The sequence below is a fragment of the Trachypithecus francoisi genome, unplaced genomic scaffold (genome assembly GCF_009764315.1).
Source record: "Trachypithecus francoisi isolate TF-2019V2 unplaced genomic scaffold, Tfra_2.0 Contig01579, whole genome shotgun sequence".
Classification (NCBI taxonomy): Eukaryota; Metazoa; Chordata; class Mammalia; order Primates; family Cercopithecidae; genus Trachypithecus; species Trachypithecus francoisi.
In genome coordinates this window covers 34200575-34219179 of record NW_022681442.1, presented here as the reverse complement: position 1 = coordinate 34219179, position 18605 = coordinate 34200575, and the positions used below count along the sequence as shown (strand labels likewise).

At 48.1% G+C, this 18605-nt stretch overlaps 2 protein-coding genes across 8 annotated transcripts in view; one reads left to right on the top strand and one right to left on the bottom strand.

The window, feature by feature from the left end:
- Window positions 1–3296, bottom strand: part of MMS19 (MMS19 homolog, cytosolic iron-sulfur assembly component) — a 41422-nt gene extending 38126 nt beyond the window's left edge. For 2 of the 7 annotated variants that reach the window (XM_033186875.1, XM_033186884.1), the window contains exon 1: window positions 2846–3296. In XM_033186875.1, the coding sequence (XP_033042766.1) occupies window positions 2846–2957 (112 nt within the window). In that variant the 5' untranslated portion in view covers window positions 2958–3296. The remainder of the gene's footprint in view (window positions 1–2845) is intronic. The other 5 variants (XM_033186927.1, XM_033186891.1, XM_033186900.1 and 2 more) reach the window with 5 other exon arrangements.
- Window positions 3228–18605, top strand: part of UBTD1 (ubiquitin domain containing 1) — a 65724-nt gene continuing 50346 nt past the window's right edge. The window contains exon 1 of the mRNA XM_033187046.1: window positions 3228–3859. Within this exon, the coding sequence (XP_033042937.1) occupies window positions 3790–3859 (70 nt within the window). The 5' untranslated portion in view covers window positions 3228–3789. The remainder of the gene's footprint in view (window positions 3860–18605) is intronic.

The window sequence follows — 18605 nt, the reverse complement described above, 5'->3', positions numbered from 1 at the left end:
GGGTGTTCCTTCTGCATTTACATTTGTAGGTTGCTACTCTGAGTGACTGAACAGGAAGCTAGCTGGTCCCTTTAGCACTAACAAAGCTTGATTTAGGCTGAAGGATTAGAAAGCACATCTTATTTCTATAAAAGCTTCAACACTCTGTTATCCTTCAACAACCCTAACTAGGGCTGTGATCTAAGACTGACAATATTAACTTAATCCTTGTCAAATTCGTTTTCATTTTATGGCTTCCTTGCTCAAGGATCTACAATAACTCTTAGCACATATAATAGGTCATTCAAATCTCCCTCTGCCTGGAATCCAAAGTTATGCAGAATCCAACCCCACCAAACCTTTTCAACTTTTATCTGTTACTATTCCTCTGTATCAACTTTCTTTTCTTTTCTTTTTTTTGAGATGGAAGTCTTGCTCTGTCGCCCAGGCTGGAGTGCAGGGGCGCGATTTCCATTCACTGCAGCCTCCGCCTCCCAGGCTCAAGTGATTCTCCAGCCTCAGCCTCCTGAGTAGCTGGGATTACAGGCATGCACCACCACGCCTGGCTAATTTTTGTATTTTCGGTAGAGACGAGGTTTCACCATGTTGGCCAGGCTGGTCTCAAACTCCTGGGCTCAAGCGATCTGCCTACTTTGGCCTCTTGAAGTGTTGGCATTACAGGCATGAGTCACCGTGCCCAGCACCAACTTTCTTTTCTTAAGAGGGCTAAATTACAGCAGGGTTAGTGTTACAGTCTTAGATCAGCTGATTGAATTCAACTAAACAATAGTTTAGATCATTTTCTTCCGGAAAGAAACAAAATACAAATTTTGCAAAAACGTTTGTAAGAACTGAACAGTCCCAGTGGCTCATGCCTGTGATTCCAGCACTTCGGGAGGCTGAGATGGGAGGATGGCTTCAGTCCTGGAGCTAGAGACCAAGCTATCCAACATAGTGAAACCCTGTCACTACAATACAAAAATTAGCCGAGCACAGTGGCACACGTCCTGTTGTCCCAGCTACTCCGGGAGGCTGAGGCCGGAGGATTGCTTGAGCATAGGTCGAGGCTACAGTGAGCCATGATTTCACCACTGCACTCCAGCCTGGCAGACAGAGCGGGACCTTGTCTCAAAAAAAAAAAAAAGAGAAGAATTTAGAAGTCCTTATTCACGATAAGACATTCAAGATGTTTTTTCAAAATATGTTCTGAATTCAAAAAATCAGTAATTATTGTTTTCATATTGCATAAATGTGAAAGACTCGTCACAAATGACACTGATATAGTAATGTTCTGTATCTTGGTAGGGGGTTGGATTGTATAGGTATATGCATTAGTCAAAATCAGTGAATGTACACTTAAAGATTTATATATTTCATTGGATATAAATTTTACACCAAAATAAACTGTCAACAAACTCTAGTCAATGACATCCATGCCAAAGTGTTTAAAGGAAAGTGTACAGGTATCTGCAATTTAAATGGATGGATAGCTGTATGGCAAAGCAAGTAATATTAAATGCTAATGATAGGATAGATCCTAAGTGATGTATTCCTTATAAAATTCTTTATACTTGGCAGGATATTTAAAAATTTTCATAATAAAACATGAAGGAAAACGACATTATTAAGACACTGTACTTGTAAAGTGTAAACACTGATAATACACTACATTTCATAAAATTGTAAGAAGTTTGGTGGCAACACCAGGTATTTGCTCCTTGATGCTTCCAAATTATCCTGCACATCCCTCTTATAGAATGGTTGCCTCTCCCAGCATACTATACGTTCCCGGTGGGCACAGATCTAACCTAATTTGTATTTATATTCCTTAGGCTTTGCATCATGTTTGGGGAATAATATGTGTTCAACAATAGCGGCATGACCGAATCAAAGTGGAATACTGCTAACGAACAAAGTATTTTATTTCTAGCAGATTGACTATTCTTTTCTTACACATTCTAAAGGTTAATACGCTCAATTTGCAAGAGTAATGTGTCCTTACTTCTCTCCAAGCATGCGAAATTTCCAAAATTTTTTTAAACTACCCATTAGATAATTTTATATTGTTACTTAAACCCAAGATCTGAAGCCTTCCTAACATTCAATAACTTTTTAGTGGATTTTTTTTTCCTAGAAGAGCAAAGTCTCAGAACTCCACGGAAGCCTGGAAATTGTTTTATTCTAATTTTAGATAAGCTGTCTGAACTAAGAGATCTCTGAACTTGTCAAAAGCAGGAAAGTGGGGGTCTAGGAAGAAGATAAAAACAAACGCCACATAAAACGTCACGGAGCAAACTAATCAAGAACTTTGGCAAGAAACGGAGAGAAAGTCTTAAGGAGGACACCCAGAACATCTCCAACTCCTCCTGGCCCGACTCCTCGCCTCCTCTTAATTCCAGCCAGTCAGAGCGCGGGGCCATCCGCCACTCCCAGGATGCCACGCGACGGGAGCGGACGCTGCGAGGATGAACCTCCACACGTCAACCTCCCACAAACAGCGTGGCTTCGTGGCGTGAGCACCCGGTTCGGACGTGAACGCCTGGGTCCGAGTCCCAGCTCCCCCTCCTGCGTGGTCTGCAGCCCTGCGCAAGTCCTCTTGCCTTCGCTGAGCCTCAGTTTCCTCATCTGTAAAATGTAATAATTCCCTATAATTGGCTATAGGGAGATGAGAAGTGTAAATGGTTTTAAGGAAGACACAGGCAACTCTCCAACTTGTTACGGCTCCGAAGCTCGCGGTGCTCACTAACCAGCCTTGAGACCAATCTCTCAAAGTCACCCGCTCCTCCTTTCCCGCCCGGCGCCTGTACTGAGGCCGCTCCCTCCTGTTGGTCCCCATGCGGAAGGCGCGCGGCGCCGTCTGCCGTACCTGCAGCCACCTGGTCAGCGGGGCTCTCTTGTTGACCCATGACGAAGTCGTGCACGAGGCCCCATAGGGCGCCCGTAGGCGCCGCCGCCTCCAGAGCCGTGGCGGCGGCCATGACGCGAACAAGAGACCGTGGGAGGGGATATGGGCGGTGGCAAGAGACGGGCCTCTCCGCGCATGCGCCTCCCGAGGCAATCGCGGGGAGAAGGCCAAGGAGGCGGGGCGCACCGGGTCACGTGCCTGCCGGCTTCTAGCCAGGCAGTTCCAGGGAGGGGCGGGGCCTGGAATGGGGCGGTGGCACCGAGAGGGAAGGCGGCTGCTGGGCACGCAGCCGGAGGCCATTGAGGGCGAATAATTCCCGGCCCGTCTCCCCGGGAGACGGGCGGCGGGGCGGGCACCTGGCTGGGTGGGGAGAGGGGCGGTACGCACCACGGGGGAAGCCAATGAGAAAATCAGGCCCAGCCCGAGGGGGCGGTGCTGTCGGTCACATGCGCACCTGGGGCGGGTGGTGGCGGCGTAGCGCGCACCGCGAGCCGGCGGTAGGGAGCGGGGCCGGCCTGGGGCGGGGTTAGGCAGGTGAGTGACAGGCTCCAGGGGGCCGGCCCCTGCCTGGAGCCCCGAGCGACCGGGAGTAGCTGCGGCGGTGCCCGCCCCCTCTCTCCGCCCCTCCAGCGGAGCTGGTCTCCGGCCGGGCACCGTCGCGGGCCCCCCTGGCCCGGCCACCTGGGACCGTGCTAGGGAGTCTGCCACCTCCCTCTCTCCCCTGGCCCGCAAAGTTTTGGCGGAGCCAGCGCGGGGGCTGAGTGCGCCCCCGGGGGGAGATCGGGGAGCGCCAGATGTCGGGCGGCCGGAGCCGTTGACCCGGGACGCCGCCGTCCGGGGCAGGAGCGCGGAGCAGCCGACCACCTCGCCGCCTCCGGTGCATGGGGACTGGCTGAGGAGCCAGCATGGGCAACTGCGTGGGGAGACAGCGCCGGGAGAGGCCGGCAGCCCCGGGACACCCCCGCAAGCGAGCAGGTAACGACGGGGAAGGGAGCAGGGCCTCGGGCACCCCGCCAGTTGTCCCCCTCCTCGCCCGAGCTCTGGGCTTACCGATAGACTCCCCACTGGTGCTGGCGCTTGGGTTTCCCCGATGGGCTGCTCCGCAACCAGACGGGGCCGCTCCCCAGCGCCGGGCGGCCGGGGGAGCTGAGTTGGGGCAACTGCGAGCGCTGAGCCGGCTGGGCGACCAACTCTCTCCAACTGGGAAGCTCCTGGTGGGGGTGGGGGCAGGAAATGTTTGCAGACCGCAGCGGGGCCGACGGATTGGGAGGAGGGCCCGGGGCGAGGGCGCCGCTGGCCTGGCAGCTCCGGCCGGGGTCGGACACCGGCCCGTCGGGGCACGGCGCGGGCAGCCAGGCGTCCCCAGAACTCGGAGCGAGCGGAGCGAGAACAGTCGCTCCTTCCAAAGACTGTGTCATTATCGGGCTGCAGATCGTGTCTGCCGGAATCCGACTTGCAAAGCAGCGCAGGACTCTGGGAAAGAAATCTTTATTTTTCCCGCAGGGGTTTTTAGAGCCTCTCGGCCGTCTGGGAGTCTATAAAAGAGTGGGTGCGGGGTGAAAGTCACCCTCGGAATTGTTGGGATCCTTCCTAGCTGTGGGAGTGAGATCGCTCGCTGGTGATTCTCGAGGCCCGGGCAACCCTTTCTCACTTTCATGGTACACCCCGCCTGCCCTGGCATTTCGCCCCGGAAAGAGGTCTGTCGGTCATTTTTCTGGGTCTTACACTCACTTCCTTCTTTGAGGGTGTTGCAAGGACCTGCTGGGAATAAAATCGTAGACTTGAGAGCTCAAAGGGACCTTCAGAACTTGTCTGGATTCCCGATGGACCTTTGTCCTCCTCTCCATGTCAAAGCCCAGGTCCCAAGAGATTGAGCACCTTGTCCAAAGTCACACAGTTAGTTAGGAGCACAGCTGGGGCTAGAACTCAGCCTCCTCTCCCACCCCATTGCCACATATCCCCTTATGTAAGAGGAGCCACAGGCAGAGTTGTTAATGAAGTGGAAACTCTAGTTGGAGTTTCCTGTCTCCCTTGACACCGAAGGTGTGTTGCTTGGGTTGCGGAAACTGGGAAGGAAGATGGGGGAACCAGGGGAAGCAGGGAAGGATGTCTGTGTGATGGACAGGATGACTTGTGGAGGAAGAAACGTGTTTTTATGGGAAGGATGGAGTAAAACTTACTGAAATTCTTTTGTCTGAAGGTAACTCTGCCCATTCTTCTGACTGAGGAGAGATGACTCAAAACCAAGGACTGGCTTGCTTTCATTCATTCATTTGTTCAACAAATATGTGTTCAGTCCCCATAACTGATTAGCAGCATTTTTTGCTCTTGACAACTGTCTCCCACGAGACATTCTCCCCCTTCCTTTCTTGGCATCAGACTGTCTTGGTTTTCCATTCTGAACACCCCTTTCCACCATCACCTTCTAGGTGGGGGGCGCACTGGTGCTTCAGTTTGACATTCTGTTTTTTCTCTCATTACACTCCCTCCCAGAGAAATCTTGTTCAGTCTCACAACTCTTTGTCCATTGGGAAGACCCCTATGCTTAATCTTCAGCTCTTCTCTCTTGAACCCCAGAACCCCATCTCTAGATGCCCACTGGACACTGCGATATAGATATTCCCAGATTTGACACTTCCAAAACCAGGCTCTGCATTGCTCCCTGTCCACCAGCTTTCCTTCTTTACTCATGTTCTTCCAGCTGCCTAACTTTAGGCTGTGAAGAGCTCTCTCTCTCATGACTTTCTCTGCTTCCTTGTCACCTGTCTCTCAGCCAGCCAGCCACTGGGGTCTGCTGGCTCTTCCTTCCACAGGTCTTGCGAACCTGTCCCTTGCCACCCCACTTCATACCCTTCTCACCTCAAGTCAACCCTTGTCTCAGGCTGAAGTGAGGTAACCCCCCAAAGGCAACTTCATCTTCAGTCATTATCCAGTCCTACACACAGTTGTCCCCTTCGAAGACATTTGTTAAAATAACTTCTTCCAGATTTTATAGTTCTGTGTTCAAAATATTTCTGTACTTGGCCAGGCATGGAGGCTCACGCCTGTAATCCAGCACTTTGGGAGGCCAAGGCAGGCGGATCACCTGAGGTCAGGAGTTGGAGACCAGCCTGGCCAACATGGCAAAATATAATTTTTATATTTTATAAAAATATAAAAATTAGCCAGGCATGGTGGCAGGCGCCGGTAATCCCAGCTGCTCGGGAGGCCGAGGCAGGCAGAATTCCTTGAACCGGAAGGCAGAGGTTGTAGTGAGCCGAGATTGCGCCATTGCACTCCAGCCTGGGTGACAGAGCGAGACTCTATCTCAAAAAAACCCAAAACAACAATAACAACAAACACCTTTCTGCACTTTCCCACTCCTACAAGTACTTTAACTGTCAAGGCCAGTCCTTCCTTTTAAGTCCTAATTTCTTTCCCTTCTCTGACATTAAGACCACCAGTGTTTGCTCGTGCCGTTTCCTTCTTATTGAGAGTGTTTCATCCCTTGGGTTCACTTCAAGTGCCGTATCTTGTTTGAAGCACCTTGCCTGACAAGTCTGCCATTTCCCCCTCCCTCCGCACTCCACCACACACACCCCGTGGAAGTGATTGCTCCTTCTGAGAACTCCTGCAGACACATTATCTATGCCACTTACTTAACAATTATGTACTCCGTATTATTAGTCATGTCTTTGATGTTTACAGTCTTTTATCAGCAACTACATTGCAAGCCTCGAAGACCTGGGTTCTGTCTTATCCTTGTGTATATGTCTCTCTCACTCATATAGCCACACGCACACACATTCAGCACTTAACACAATGAGTTGTACAGAGGTAGCACTCAGTATTTGTTGATTTTAGAAAGCTAACTCAACTTCATCCTACCATCTGCATTTTTCATATATCTGCATTTTTTTTTTTACCTGCTAGTTTATCATTGCTTTAGTTCTGTGTGTCCTACTATGAATAGCTTTATTCATAAAGTCCAAAGCCGAGGGGAGCTCTGTAGATGACAAATTTGGTACAAGGGAAGGAATCCTTAACTCCACAGTGCACCTGGCATTCCTGTAACATCTGTGGCTTTTCCTTTGATAAGGATATAGTTTTATGTTATAAGACTAATGCCTAAAACTCCCCCAGTGCCACTGTAACTCTTACCTTCCTTTGGCACTAATGTAATGGGAAGAAAGCCTCAACAGGGAGCTAGGACCTGAGTTCTAGTCCTGGGCCTATAACTCAGTGACCCTGGGCAAGTCATCAAACCTTTCTGGGTCACTCTTTCAATAATCAGAAAGGGGGAGGGTTATACAAGATCATTAGAGCTGTTTTATCATCTTCACAAAGGCAGCTGTTTAAAGCTAGAAAGTTATTGAGGTGAAATCTTTATGCCTTGTAATGTCACCCTTTGTCCTTAGTTCGTCTTCTTAGTCACTTGGTAGGTAAAGCAGAGACACAATACTCTCTGGTAAGGGATTCTTGTCTTAGGAAGAAGGGAGGTGTCCTCTCGTCTCATCAAATTTTGTGATTGTCACTCATATGTGTGTGTGTATATATATATATATATTTGAGAGATAGGGTCTTGTTCTCTCACCCAGGCTGGAGTATGGTGGTGCAGTTATAGCTCCCTGCAGCCTTTAACTCCTGAGCTCAAGTGATTCTCTCCCCTCAGTCTCTCCAGTAGCTAGATCTACAAGTGTGCACCACCACGCCCAGCTAACTTTTTATTTTTTTGTAGAGATGGGGTCTCGCTATGTTGCCCAAGCTGGTCTCAAACTCCTGGCCTCAAGTAATCTTCTTACCTTGGCTTCCCAAAGTGCTGGGATTACTGGTGTGAGCCACTGCACCCAGCCTTAAAAATTTTTTTTTGGATTGTTACTCTTAATGCATCCCCAGTAGGTCTGTGTTCCTCTCCTTCAGGTGCTGGGTGGTTCTTGTGTGCTTCAGAGAATACTTGGGGATTTACTCCTTTGGTGGGGGATCTTGCCACCCCATAGATATACACTAGGTAGATAAATATCTCTGCCCATGAATTGGGTGAAGGAGCCTCTCCCCCAGCCACTCCAGGGAGAGGTAGAGGTGGTAGAACAGGCAAGTCTGTTGCCCAGCTCCACCCTTTGAGAATGTGGCAGGGCTGAAACCCAAATATCTGACTCTGTGATGTGCCAGGCGTATCCACTTACATTCTGGAATCTCAAGCTTGGGGTGGACAGACCCAGGGCCCTGTTTGGGGCTGGTTGGGCTTGGCACTGTGGTTGCGAGAGAGTCTGCTTCTTGTGTGGGCTGTGTGGCTATTCTTGAGGGAGTAATTGGGCAACTTCTCCATTTGCTCAGTAAATATTTACTGAGTGCCAAGCACCCTGCTGGCTGTGAACAGACATAGTCCTTGGCCACATGGAGCTTACAGTCTTGCAGGGGGCAGACAGTAAACACATAGTCATGCAAATTACACATGATCATACATAGAATTATGTAGTATTATATGTGCTGGTGACTCCTCTCACATTTATAATTTCAGCCCATTCTCTCCAGCTTCAGCCTTGGATATTCTACTGCCTGCTCACCACACTTGCTGTCTAAAAGGCTTCTCAGTTTAACATGTCCACAACAGAATGAACCCCCATCCCATCCCTGTACCTCCCAAAGTCTTTCCCATCCCAGTTCATGATGATTTCATCCTTCCAGTTGCTGAGGCCCCTAAAATTCTAGTCGTCCCTGACTTCTCCCTTTCGCTCACACCTCACATCCATTTAATCAATAAAGCCTATTGGCTTTGCCTTAAATATGTCCTGAACCTGACTCTGACCATCTCCACCACTTTCACCCTGGTCTAAGCTACCACTGGCCTATGAACTGACCTTCCTGCTTCCTCCCTTGTCTCCCGACAGACTATTTCCATCCCAGCAGTTTAGAGCATGAAGCTCTAAACTGTAAGTCAGATTTCATTACTCCTTTGCTCAAGCCTTCTTATGACACCCCATCTCATTCAAGAGTCCTTATGTTGGTCTGCAAGATATGATATGATTTTCACCTGCTTACCTTTCTTAAGCCATCTCATGCTCTCCATTGCCTTGTTCAACCCCCTGATATCTGAATGGGTCCCTCTCTCTCCTTGTCCCAGTCTCCTATTTAAGGAGTCAGACCCTCCCAGGCCATTTCATTTAAAATGATCCCCTTCCCTCTACCACCTGCTCTCAGCATTATCTACCTCCTTTTCCTGTTTTATTTTGCTCCATTGCCTGTGTCATCCTCTGACATTGGCTGTCTCCCCTTGCTCCATGTGGTCAGAGATATTTATTTGTTCACTCTGTGATACCAAGAGCAGTGCCTGGTAAATATTTGTTGGATAAAACTAGAGTTGGTGAAGTCTATAGAAAAGCATAAATGAACACATCTGATTGATCTCCTACCTTAGATGGGTGTTAAGGCAGGTATCTTAATGAAGGGACTTAAACTGCAACCTCAGAGTGGTGTTCTTTCTCTGGGACTGGCTTCTCTCTTGCCCCAGGCTTGGGTAAGTTCTCAGATACCTGGGATATATATGATTCCTGTGGTATGGGAGCCTCTTGCTGGCAGATACCAGGGCTGAAGCAGGAGGGCAAAGTGAAGCTCGCTATTGGGGTCCTAACGAGGCAGTAGCACCTTCTTGGCATTTTATGTGTGCACCTATGTCAGAGTGGACCCCCTCTCCCAGGCACACGTGATGTTTGTAGTCCTTAGCTCGCAGGGCAGGGATAGGGTGGCCTAATAGACTACAAGGCAGGAGGTCAGGTGATGTGGATTCCAGACCTCTCTTACCCATCAACTTGCTGGAGAATTTTTAGAATCATAGAATTTTAGAGCTGAAAAGGAACCTAAAGATTTCTATAATCTCTTTTTTCTTGCCCAGCCATTAGAAAGAGAACAAAGGTATGTCTATCCCCTGCCTAGTTCACAGAAACACGGTGCAACCTACATAAAAACTGCATGGGCTCCTTTAAGTTGTGAGTGTGTGGAGGTCAAGATATTATAGGGAAGTGATCGAGGTCAAGTGTATTCAAAAGAGAGGAGGTCTAGTCTCTGCCACTTTCTTGAATGGTAATCTTGAGCAGGTCATTTGTTTCTTGCTCAGTTGATCCTCCATTTTAAAAAGATAATATTTCCAGTTTACTTCAGAGAGATGTTGTGGAGATAAGATAAACTAATGGTGGTTTTAAAATTACTTTCATGGCTATACAGTGTGCTCAGATATGAGGTCGCAGCCCAGAGTTTCATCTGGCATTGGTGGAAAATGAAGCCTGGGGTCTCTGTTCCTTCCTAGTTGTTTGTGTGACTTTGGACAAGCCGCTTGATCTCTTTGAGCCTCAGTTTCCCCATTTGTGCAATGGAGTGACTGCCACCCCACTCACTTCTCAGAGAGGTTGTAAGATTAAAGCGAGACCCTGGATAAAAAGAGATTTTGTGAACTTGGAAAGTTTCTATTATTCCAAGCTACCAGGATTTTTACACACAAAAGCCATAGCCAGTGATTTTTCCCACTTACTCATTGAAGCTTACTCTTTTTAAGGAGCAGAGCTATAAAAGAAATGTTTAAAAACTATTTTTGGATGGAAATCTTTCTGAAATGAATGATACGCTTCTGAACAAAATATTAACATACAGCTCGGAAAGAACCTCCGGTTTGGGACTAGGGGTTGTTGAGTTCATACCGGTATGTACAGAGTGCCTGCTTGGTGAGAGTGGGACCACAAAAGGTTCTTTCTCTCAAAAGTGTTACCTCCCAAAGAGGAGAGCTGGGGTGAGGGAGGGAACTAGTGGTAGGCAGAGGGAAATTGCTGGGGGAGAGCCCATTCTGGGATTGCCTTGCCTCAAGGTTCCATGTAGCAACACTGGCGCTGCAGGAAGGCTCTTAAATCCTGTTCAAGGCTCTGAGTGGGAAGAGCCAGTCCTACCCGATCAGTTACTGTGCTTATAATAGTGTGAGGCCACAGGGCTTGTGAGACTCTAGGGCAGTGGGCCCCAAACGTCGTGGTTCCCAGCTGTTGTGCTTTGGGAGTTCATGTTTCCACCTACAATCTTTGCTCTGCCTTCTGCCTGGTAGACAGTAGTCACTTCTCTTTTTTTCTTTACTTTTTTTTTTTTTTTAAGTGTGGTTACCTAGATATGATGTAAAATTTACTTGTAACAGCAAATTTTTCAGTCTATAGTTTTGTAGCATGAGTACATTCTTTGTACTTACTGTTGTACAGCTATCACCAGTACCCATCTCCAGAACTTTTTCATTTTACCCAACTGAAACTCTTTACCCATTAAGCACTACCCCATTTCTTCCTCCCCCCAGCCACTGGCAACTGATATTTTGCTCTCTGTCTTAGAGTTTGACTACTCTGGATACCTCGTATGAGTGGAATCATGTAGTATTTTTCCTTTTGTGGCTGGCTTGTTTCGCTTAGCATAATGTTGTCAAGTGTCCATGGTGTAGCATGTGTCAGAATGTCCTTCCTTTTTAAGGCTGAGTAATATTCCATTGTATGTATATACCACATTTTGCTTATTCATTCCTCCATTGATGGATCCCTGGGTTGCTTCCACCTTTTGGCTATCGTAAATAATGCTGCTGTGAACATAGGTATGCAAACCAGGAGCAAAAGGTGAATGCTCTCTGAGTCTCTGCTTTCAGTTATTTTGTGTATATACCCAGAGGTAGAATTTCTGGATCAAATGGTAATTCTATTTTTAATTTTTTGAATAACCCCCCATACCACTTTCCTCAGCAGCTGCACCATTTTATATTTTCACCAACAGGGTGCGAGGGTTCCTGTTTCTCTACATCTTCACCAACACTTGTTATTTTCTGCTTTTTGTTGATTTGGTTTGGTTTGGTTTTATAATAGCCATCCTAATGGGTGTGAAGTGGTTTATCATGTGGTGATCATTTATGCTGGATTCAAAGAGCAGTCCCTCCAAATCTCTGGGAAAACAGACATCTGAGTGTGTTAGAATTGTGCATAGAGGCTGGGCATGGTGGCCCACACCTATAATCCCAGCACTTTGGGAGACCAAGGCAGGAGGATTGCTTGAGGCCAGGAGTTCAAGACCAACCTGGGCAGCATAGTGAGACCTTGTCTCTATTTTTTAAAAAATTGGCTGGGCACAGTGGCTCATGCCTGTAATCCCAGCACTTTGGGAGGCCGAGCTGGGCAGATCACGAGGTCAGGAGTTCAAGACCAGCCTGATCAACATGGTGAAACCCTGTCTCTACTAAAAATACAAAAAAAATTAGCCGGGCATGGTGTCATGTGCCTGTAATCCCAGCTACTCAGGGGGCTGAGGCAGGAGAATTGCTTGAACCTGAGAGACGGAGGTTGCAGTGAGCCGAGATCACACCACTGCACTCCAGCCTGACGACAGAGCGAGACTGCGTCTCAAAAAAAAAGAGAAAAAAAATAAGGAACCTGGCAGGAAAGAGGCTGGAACACCTTCAGCAAGGTATGGGGAGGGAGACTGAGGGGACAGGGATGACTCCTCGTTTGTACCTTTTTCCTCTGGAAGGCTTGGGACCAGGGGCAAAGGGTGAATGGTGCCTGGGCAGCTGGTCACTAACCAAGTAGCCTGAATCTTAGTTGCCAGCCTGCGCACTTGGAGTTTTGTTGTTTTTAAAGGCTCAGAGAGATGTAATTAGCAGCAGCTCACCTTTGCAGGGTGTTTGCCATGTACTAGGAGCATCACGTGCAGTATTTGGGTTAATCCTCACAACCACTCTATGGGTGGATTCTACTATCACCTTTTCACAGATGAAGAAGCTGAGCCGTAGAAGGGTAATGTCTGCTGCCTAAGGCCGCACAGCTTGTAAACTGCAGAGCCGGGACTGGAACCCAGGTGTTGATCTCAGAGCCCACGCTTTGGGCCAGTGTGTAGTTTATCCTCATGAGAATGGGAAGAAGAGAACATTTTTTTTTGTTTAGTTTTGTTTTTTAATGAGTTTATTGTTGAGCACCTTTAGGCACCCCCTTGCTGGATCCCTTCACAAACATCATCTTATTTGATTCTCCCTATTTTACCTATGGGAACATGCCTACCTATTTTACATATGGGAAACCTGATGGCCAGGAAAGTGAATGGATTGCCAGTGGTTATGATGCAGAGCTGAAACTCAGCCTGAGGATGTTGATTCATTCCAGTGCTCACAGCTCATTCCATTGTGCTGTGAGCCCTGACCAGCTTCCACCCCACCCCCATGGAAAGAAGCTGGTAGGTCAGCTGTGAAGTCTGCAAAACTCCAAGGACTATAGCCACTGCCTTCCTTTCCCATTGCTGTCCCTTCCTCCTCTAATTTCCCCACCCCAAGACTACCACCTCCACACCTAGAAGTCATGTGAGTCCATCATCTTGGATCAAAGTGCTTGGAACATAGTAGGTGCTCAATAAATATGCGTTGACTGTTGTTTGAGGGCTGGGTGTGCTGGAGGCAATAGAATCTCAGCCAAGATTGTGTTCCTAAAGAGAAACACAAGTAGAATGCAAATATTATTGTTTCCTCCTCCTTCTCCCAGAGCAAACCTCCGCTTTCCAACACCCAGATGCCAGGGACTTGAAGAAAAGAGTGTCATCGCTCTGCAAACTTTGAATTATTCCCAAATTCCCAAAGGAAAAGAGGCACAGAGAGTCATGTTAGCAAAGTGCTTGCAGAATCGGGTGTCACTCTTTGTAATTAATAAGATTAATGATCTCTTGCTTTGCTCAGCATTTTGTGGTTTTCAAAATGCTGTCTCAAGTATTATATATCATTTGATCTCCTCAGCCATCCTGTTAGATAGGCAAGGCAGGACTCATTTTTCCCGTTTTATAGATGAGGACACTGAGACTTGGTGAGGATGTTAAGATACTCAAGGTTGGCCGGGCGCGGTGGCTCAAGCCTGTAATCCCAGCACTTTGGGAGGCCAAGACGGGCGGATCACGAGGTCAGGAGATCGAGACCATCCTGGCTAACACTGTGAAACCCCGTCTCTACTAAAAAATACAAAAAACTAGCCGGGCGAGGTGGCAGGCGCCTGTAGTCCCAGCTCCTCGGGAGGCTGAGGCAGGAGAATGGCGTAAACCCGGGAGGCGGAGCTTGCAGTGAGCTGAGATCCGGCCACTGCACTCCAGCCCGGGCGACAGAGCGAGACTCCTCAAAAAAAAAAAAAAAAAAAGATACTCAAGGTTATTGACTGAATAAGTGGCAGAAGCCATGGAGAGGGAAGTGGTTCCACTACTTTCTTTGCAGAGCCTCAGTTTCTGCATCTGTAAAATGGGGTAAGCGTACATCACTTAGAGTAGTCAAGCATGAAATGTGATTGTGTGTGTGATGTGATCAGTACAGTGCCCACACACGGCACAGGGGATGCTTAGATGGGGAACAACACAAAGCTCATTGTTCCGCTGATGACTTGTATTGTACTGACCATTGTTCCACCCCAACTTTTGGGAGGAGCAAGTATAGCCTCCCTAGTCCTCCCTGGTCACCTTCTGTTCTGGTCACCTTCTGGCTCATCCCCTGGAGTCAGAGTGCAATCACAAGGGCTGGCCATGAATTTCCTTTTTTTTCCCCCACCCTGAAACGGAGTCTTGTTCTGTTGCCCAGGCTGGAGTGCAATGGCACAATCTTGGCTCACTGCGACTTCTGCCTCCTGGGTTCAAGCGATTCTCCTGCCTCAGCCTCCTGAGTAGCTGGGATTATAGGTGCGCACTACCACACTCAGCTAATTTTTTTGTATTTTTAGGAAAGACGGGATTTCACCATGTTGGCCATGCTGGTCTTGAACTCCTGACCTTGTGATCTGCCCGCCTCGGCCTCCCAAAGTGCCGGGATGACAGGCGTGAGCCACCATGCCTGTGCCTGGCCTTTTTTTTTTTTTTCTTTGAGACAGAGCTCACTCTGTTGCTCAGGCTGGAGTGCAGTGGTGTGATCTTGGCTCACTGCAACCTCTGCCTCCTGGATTCAAGTGACTCTTGTGCCTCAGCCTCCCAAGTAGCTAGGATTACAGGTGTGTGCCACCACACCCAGCTTATTTTTTTGTATTTGTAGTAGAGATGGGGTTTCAACATGTTGTCCAGGCTGGTCTCGTACTCCTGGCCTCAAGTGGTCCACCCACCTCAGCCTCCCAGATTGTTGGGATTACAGGCATGAGCCACCTTGCCCAGCCATGAATTTCCTTTTTTTTCCCCCACCCTGAAACGGAGTCTTGTTCTGTTGCCCAGGCTGGAGTGCAATGGCACAATCTTGGCTCACTGCGACTTCTGCCTCCTGGGTTCAAGCGATTCTCCTGCCTCAGCCTCCTGAGTAGCTGGGATTATAGGTGCGCACTACCACACTCAGCTAATTTTTTTGTATTTTTAGGAAAGACGGGATTTCACCATGTTGGCCATGCTGGTCTTGAACTCCTGACCTTGTGATCTGCCCGCCTCGGCCTCCCAAAGTGCCGGGATGACAGGCGTGAGCCACCATGCCTGTGCCTGGCCTTTTTTTTTTTTTTCTTTGAGACAGAGCTCACTCTGTTGCTCAGGCTGGAGTGCAGTGGTGTGATCTTGGCTCACTGCAACCTCTGCCTCCTGGATTCAAGTGACTCTTGTGCCTCAGCCTCCCAAGTAGCTAGGATTACAGGTGTGTGCCACCACACCCAGCTTATTTTTTTGTATTTGTAGTAGAGATGGGGTTTCAACATGTTGTCCAGGCTGGTCTCGTACTCCTGGCCTCAAGTGGTCCACCCACCTCAGCCTCCCAGATTGTTGGGATTACAGGCATGAGCCACCTTGCCCAGCCATGAATTTCCTTTTTTTTCCCCCACCCTGAAACGGAGTCTTGTTCTGTTGCCCAGGCTGGAGTGCAATGGCACAATCTTGGCTCACTGCGACTTCTGCCTCCTGGGTTCAAGCGATTCTCCTGCCTCAGCCTCCTGAGTAGCTGGGATTATAGGTGCGCACTACCACACTCAGCTAATTTTTTTGTATTTTTAGGAAAGACGGGATTTCACCATGTTGGCCATGCTGGTCTTGAACTCCTGACCTTGTGATCTGCCCGCCTCGGCCTCCCAAAGTGCCGGGATGACAGGCGTGAGCCACCATGCCTGTGCCTGGCCTTTTTTTTTTTTTTTCTTTGAGACAGAGCTCACTCTGTTGCTCAGGCTGGAGTGCAGTGGTGTGATCTTGGCTCACTGCAACCTCTGCCTCCTGGATTCAAGTGACTCTTGTGCCTCAGCCTCCCAAGTAGCTAGGATTACAGGTGTGTGCCACCACACCCAGCTTATTTTTTTGTATTTGTAGTAGAGATGGGGTTTCAACATGTTGTCCAGGCTGGTCTCGTACTCCTGGCCTCAAGTGGTCCACCCACCTCAGCCTCCCAGATTGTTGGGATTACAGGCATGAGCCACCTTGCCCAGCCATGAATTTCCTTTGATTTGTAAAATCTGAGGTCTGTCAAAGAGAACATCTATAAGATAGTTTTCCTTTGGTGACAGGTGATTATGACAAATGTTTTATTCATTTAGTACCAATTTACATGTTATTATCCTAGCTCCTCCAAATAATTAGCTATGTAACCTTGGGCACGTTATTTTGAATTTTGAGGCCTCAGTTTTCTTATCTGTGAAATGGAGATAACGGTGTCTACTCCATAGGGTTGTCATAAGAATTAGATGAGTTAAAGCACATCAGGTCTTGAGAATGGTGCCTGGGACATATTACCTACTCAGTAAGCATTAGTTATTATTTTTACTATTCTCACCATGCTTGATGCTCTGTTAAAGACAGCTGCCCCCAGCCTTATACTTCCCCCATGTTGAGATATATAGCCAGTGAAGTTCATATGCAAAACCTGACTTCTTCATTGTGTCCTGGGTTATCTACTGTTCAAACCATTCAGTCAGGAAGGCAAATCCGAAGCAAGTTGCAAGATAGTGTGGTTATCATAGAGATAGCCTTGAATCCAGCTTGAATCAACTCTCATTAGTAACAAATCATTTGCAACACACCCTACATACAACTCTTGCTGATCTCAGCAACAACCAGAGGCTACTTTTCTAGGCTATCTCCACATAGATGGAAACATTTCTTGCCAGTAGGTCAAGGCTGTGAGTGCCCTCTGTTTGCGGTGGCCCATCTTGAGCTTGGCAGAACATCTCTGAGTCCCCAGGGCTTCCTTCCTGGAGCTTTGTGCGTTTCTCTGATACACATTGTGAGCCGCAGATACCTCCTCTGTGAACTTCCAAGATGCTGCTGATAAACGTCCACATCAGAGCCTCTTTCACACTTGATGAGCATCCCTGCATGCCTAGATTCAAAATTACTGTTTGATTTCTTGTATACTGCTACTGATTGCACACTGACTGTGCAGCAGGCACTGTAGTAGGTACTCACACACATCTCATCTAATCCTCCTGATAGTCCGCTGAGGTAGAGATTCTCCTTTAGGGGAGAGGTTCAGTGATGTTAACTGTGTGTACGGGGGTTGGGGGACACAGAGTGAGAATGAAATATTTGGGGTATCAGTCTCAGGTTCCTTCCATGCAATACCCACCTCACTGTCAACTTCAACAGAGGACTCCCTGGGCCCTAAACAGGTATTGCTGGTTTACTGATGTCACTGCCACTCATGATTAGCAAATAGACTACTTCTGCCAGTTCTTGCACTATATATCCGAATGTGCCAGAAAGTACACTTTGTGACAACCTTCATGGATTTGTCCGTCCTTTCCCCTCATCTCACCCCCGACACAGTGTCTGGGACACAGACCACACTGTCCTCTGTTACATGGGATACTACACATGGCATTGATTTTTTTTTTTTAACTTAGTGAAAGCGCTCTGTTCCCCCAAAATAGACTGTCACATGGATGAGCATTTCATTTCCCGAGCCTTCACAGCAGCTCCAGGAATTGCCATCACTGAAATCAGTATCATTTATTAATCTCCTACCATGTGTGTGGTGGGCACTCTACTGGATTCTTGACATCACTGTTTACAGTTTTCACATCTACTCCGTAAGGGCAGGCCTCATTTATGTCCATTTTACAAATGAGGAAACTGAGGCTGTGAGGGAGTGTCGAGACACTTGCTCATGACAGTGGAGGGGCTGCTGTTTGAATCCTGGGAGTTGTATCCTGGGGGCTTACACCTTAGCCACTATGAGAAACTGCCTCTCAATATTTACTACATTGGCCTTATCCCAGGCACTGTGTTAGGGGAGGGGAACGCAGCATGGAGAGTCAGTTCATCTCCTCAAGGAGTTCAGAGTGATGGACTGAATAATACTGGAGTGGTTTTTATTTTTTCCAAACCTATTTCCACATGCCCCCACCCCTGGCCCCTGGCTGAGGCAGCAGATCCATAACACACAGAGCCAAGGGTCCAGGGGAGCTGAGGAGGCAGTTCCTGGGGGGACAACAGTGCTTTGCACTGTGTATTTACACCCCAGGCTGACTCCTCTGTTTCCTCTTTGCCCTTTTCCCCTCTACTCTCATATCAGATCCACAGAGCCAAGAGCTCATTTAGGTCTGGCTCAGTGTGATAGTCTTACTGTTGCCTGGTCCATGTCTGGCTACTGAGGAGACAGGAGGCCTTATTTGGCCATAACTTATTGCTATGATGACTTTTTATAAGGCCTGAATGGCATTTCTTAGAAACCCACATGCTATATGCACTGTTATTTGTGCTCTCTTCCTAGGGGCAGGATGGGCCAGTCTTCGGGGTCAGTAGGCAAAAGACCCTGGGCCTTTAATCTGCAGCT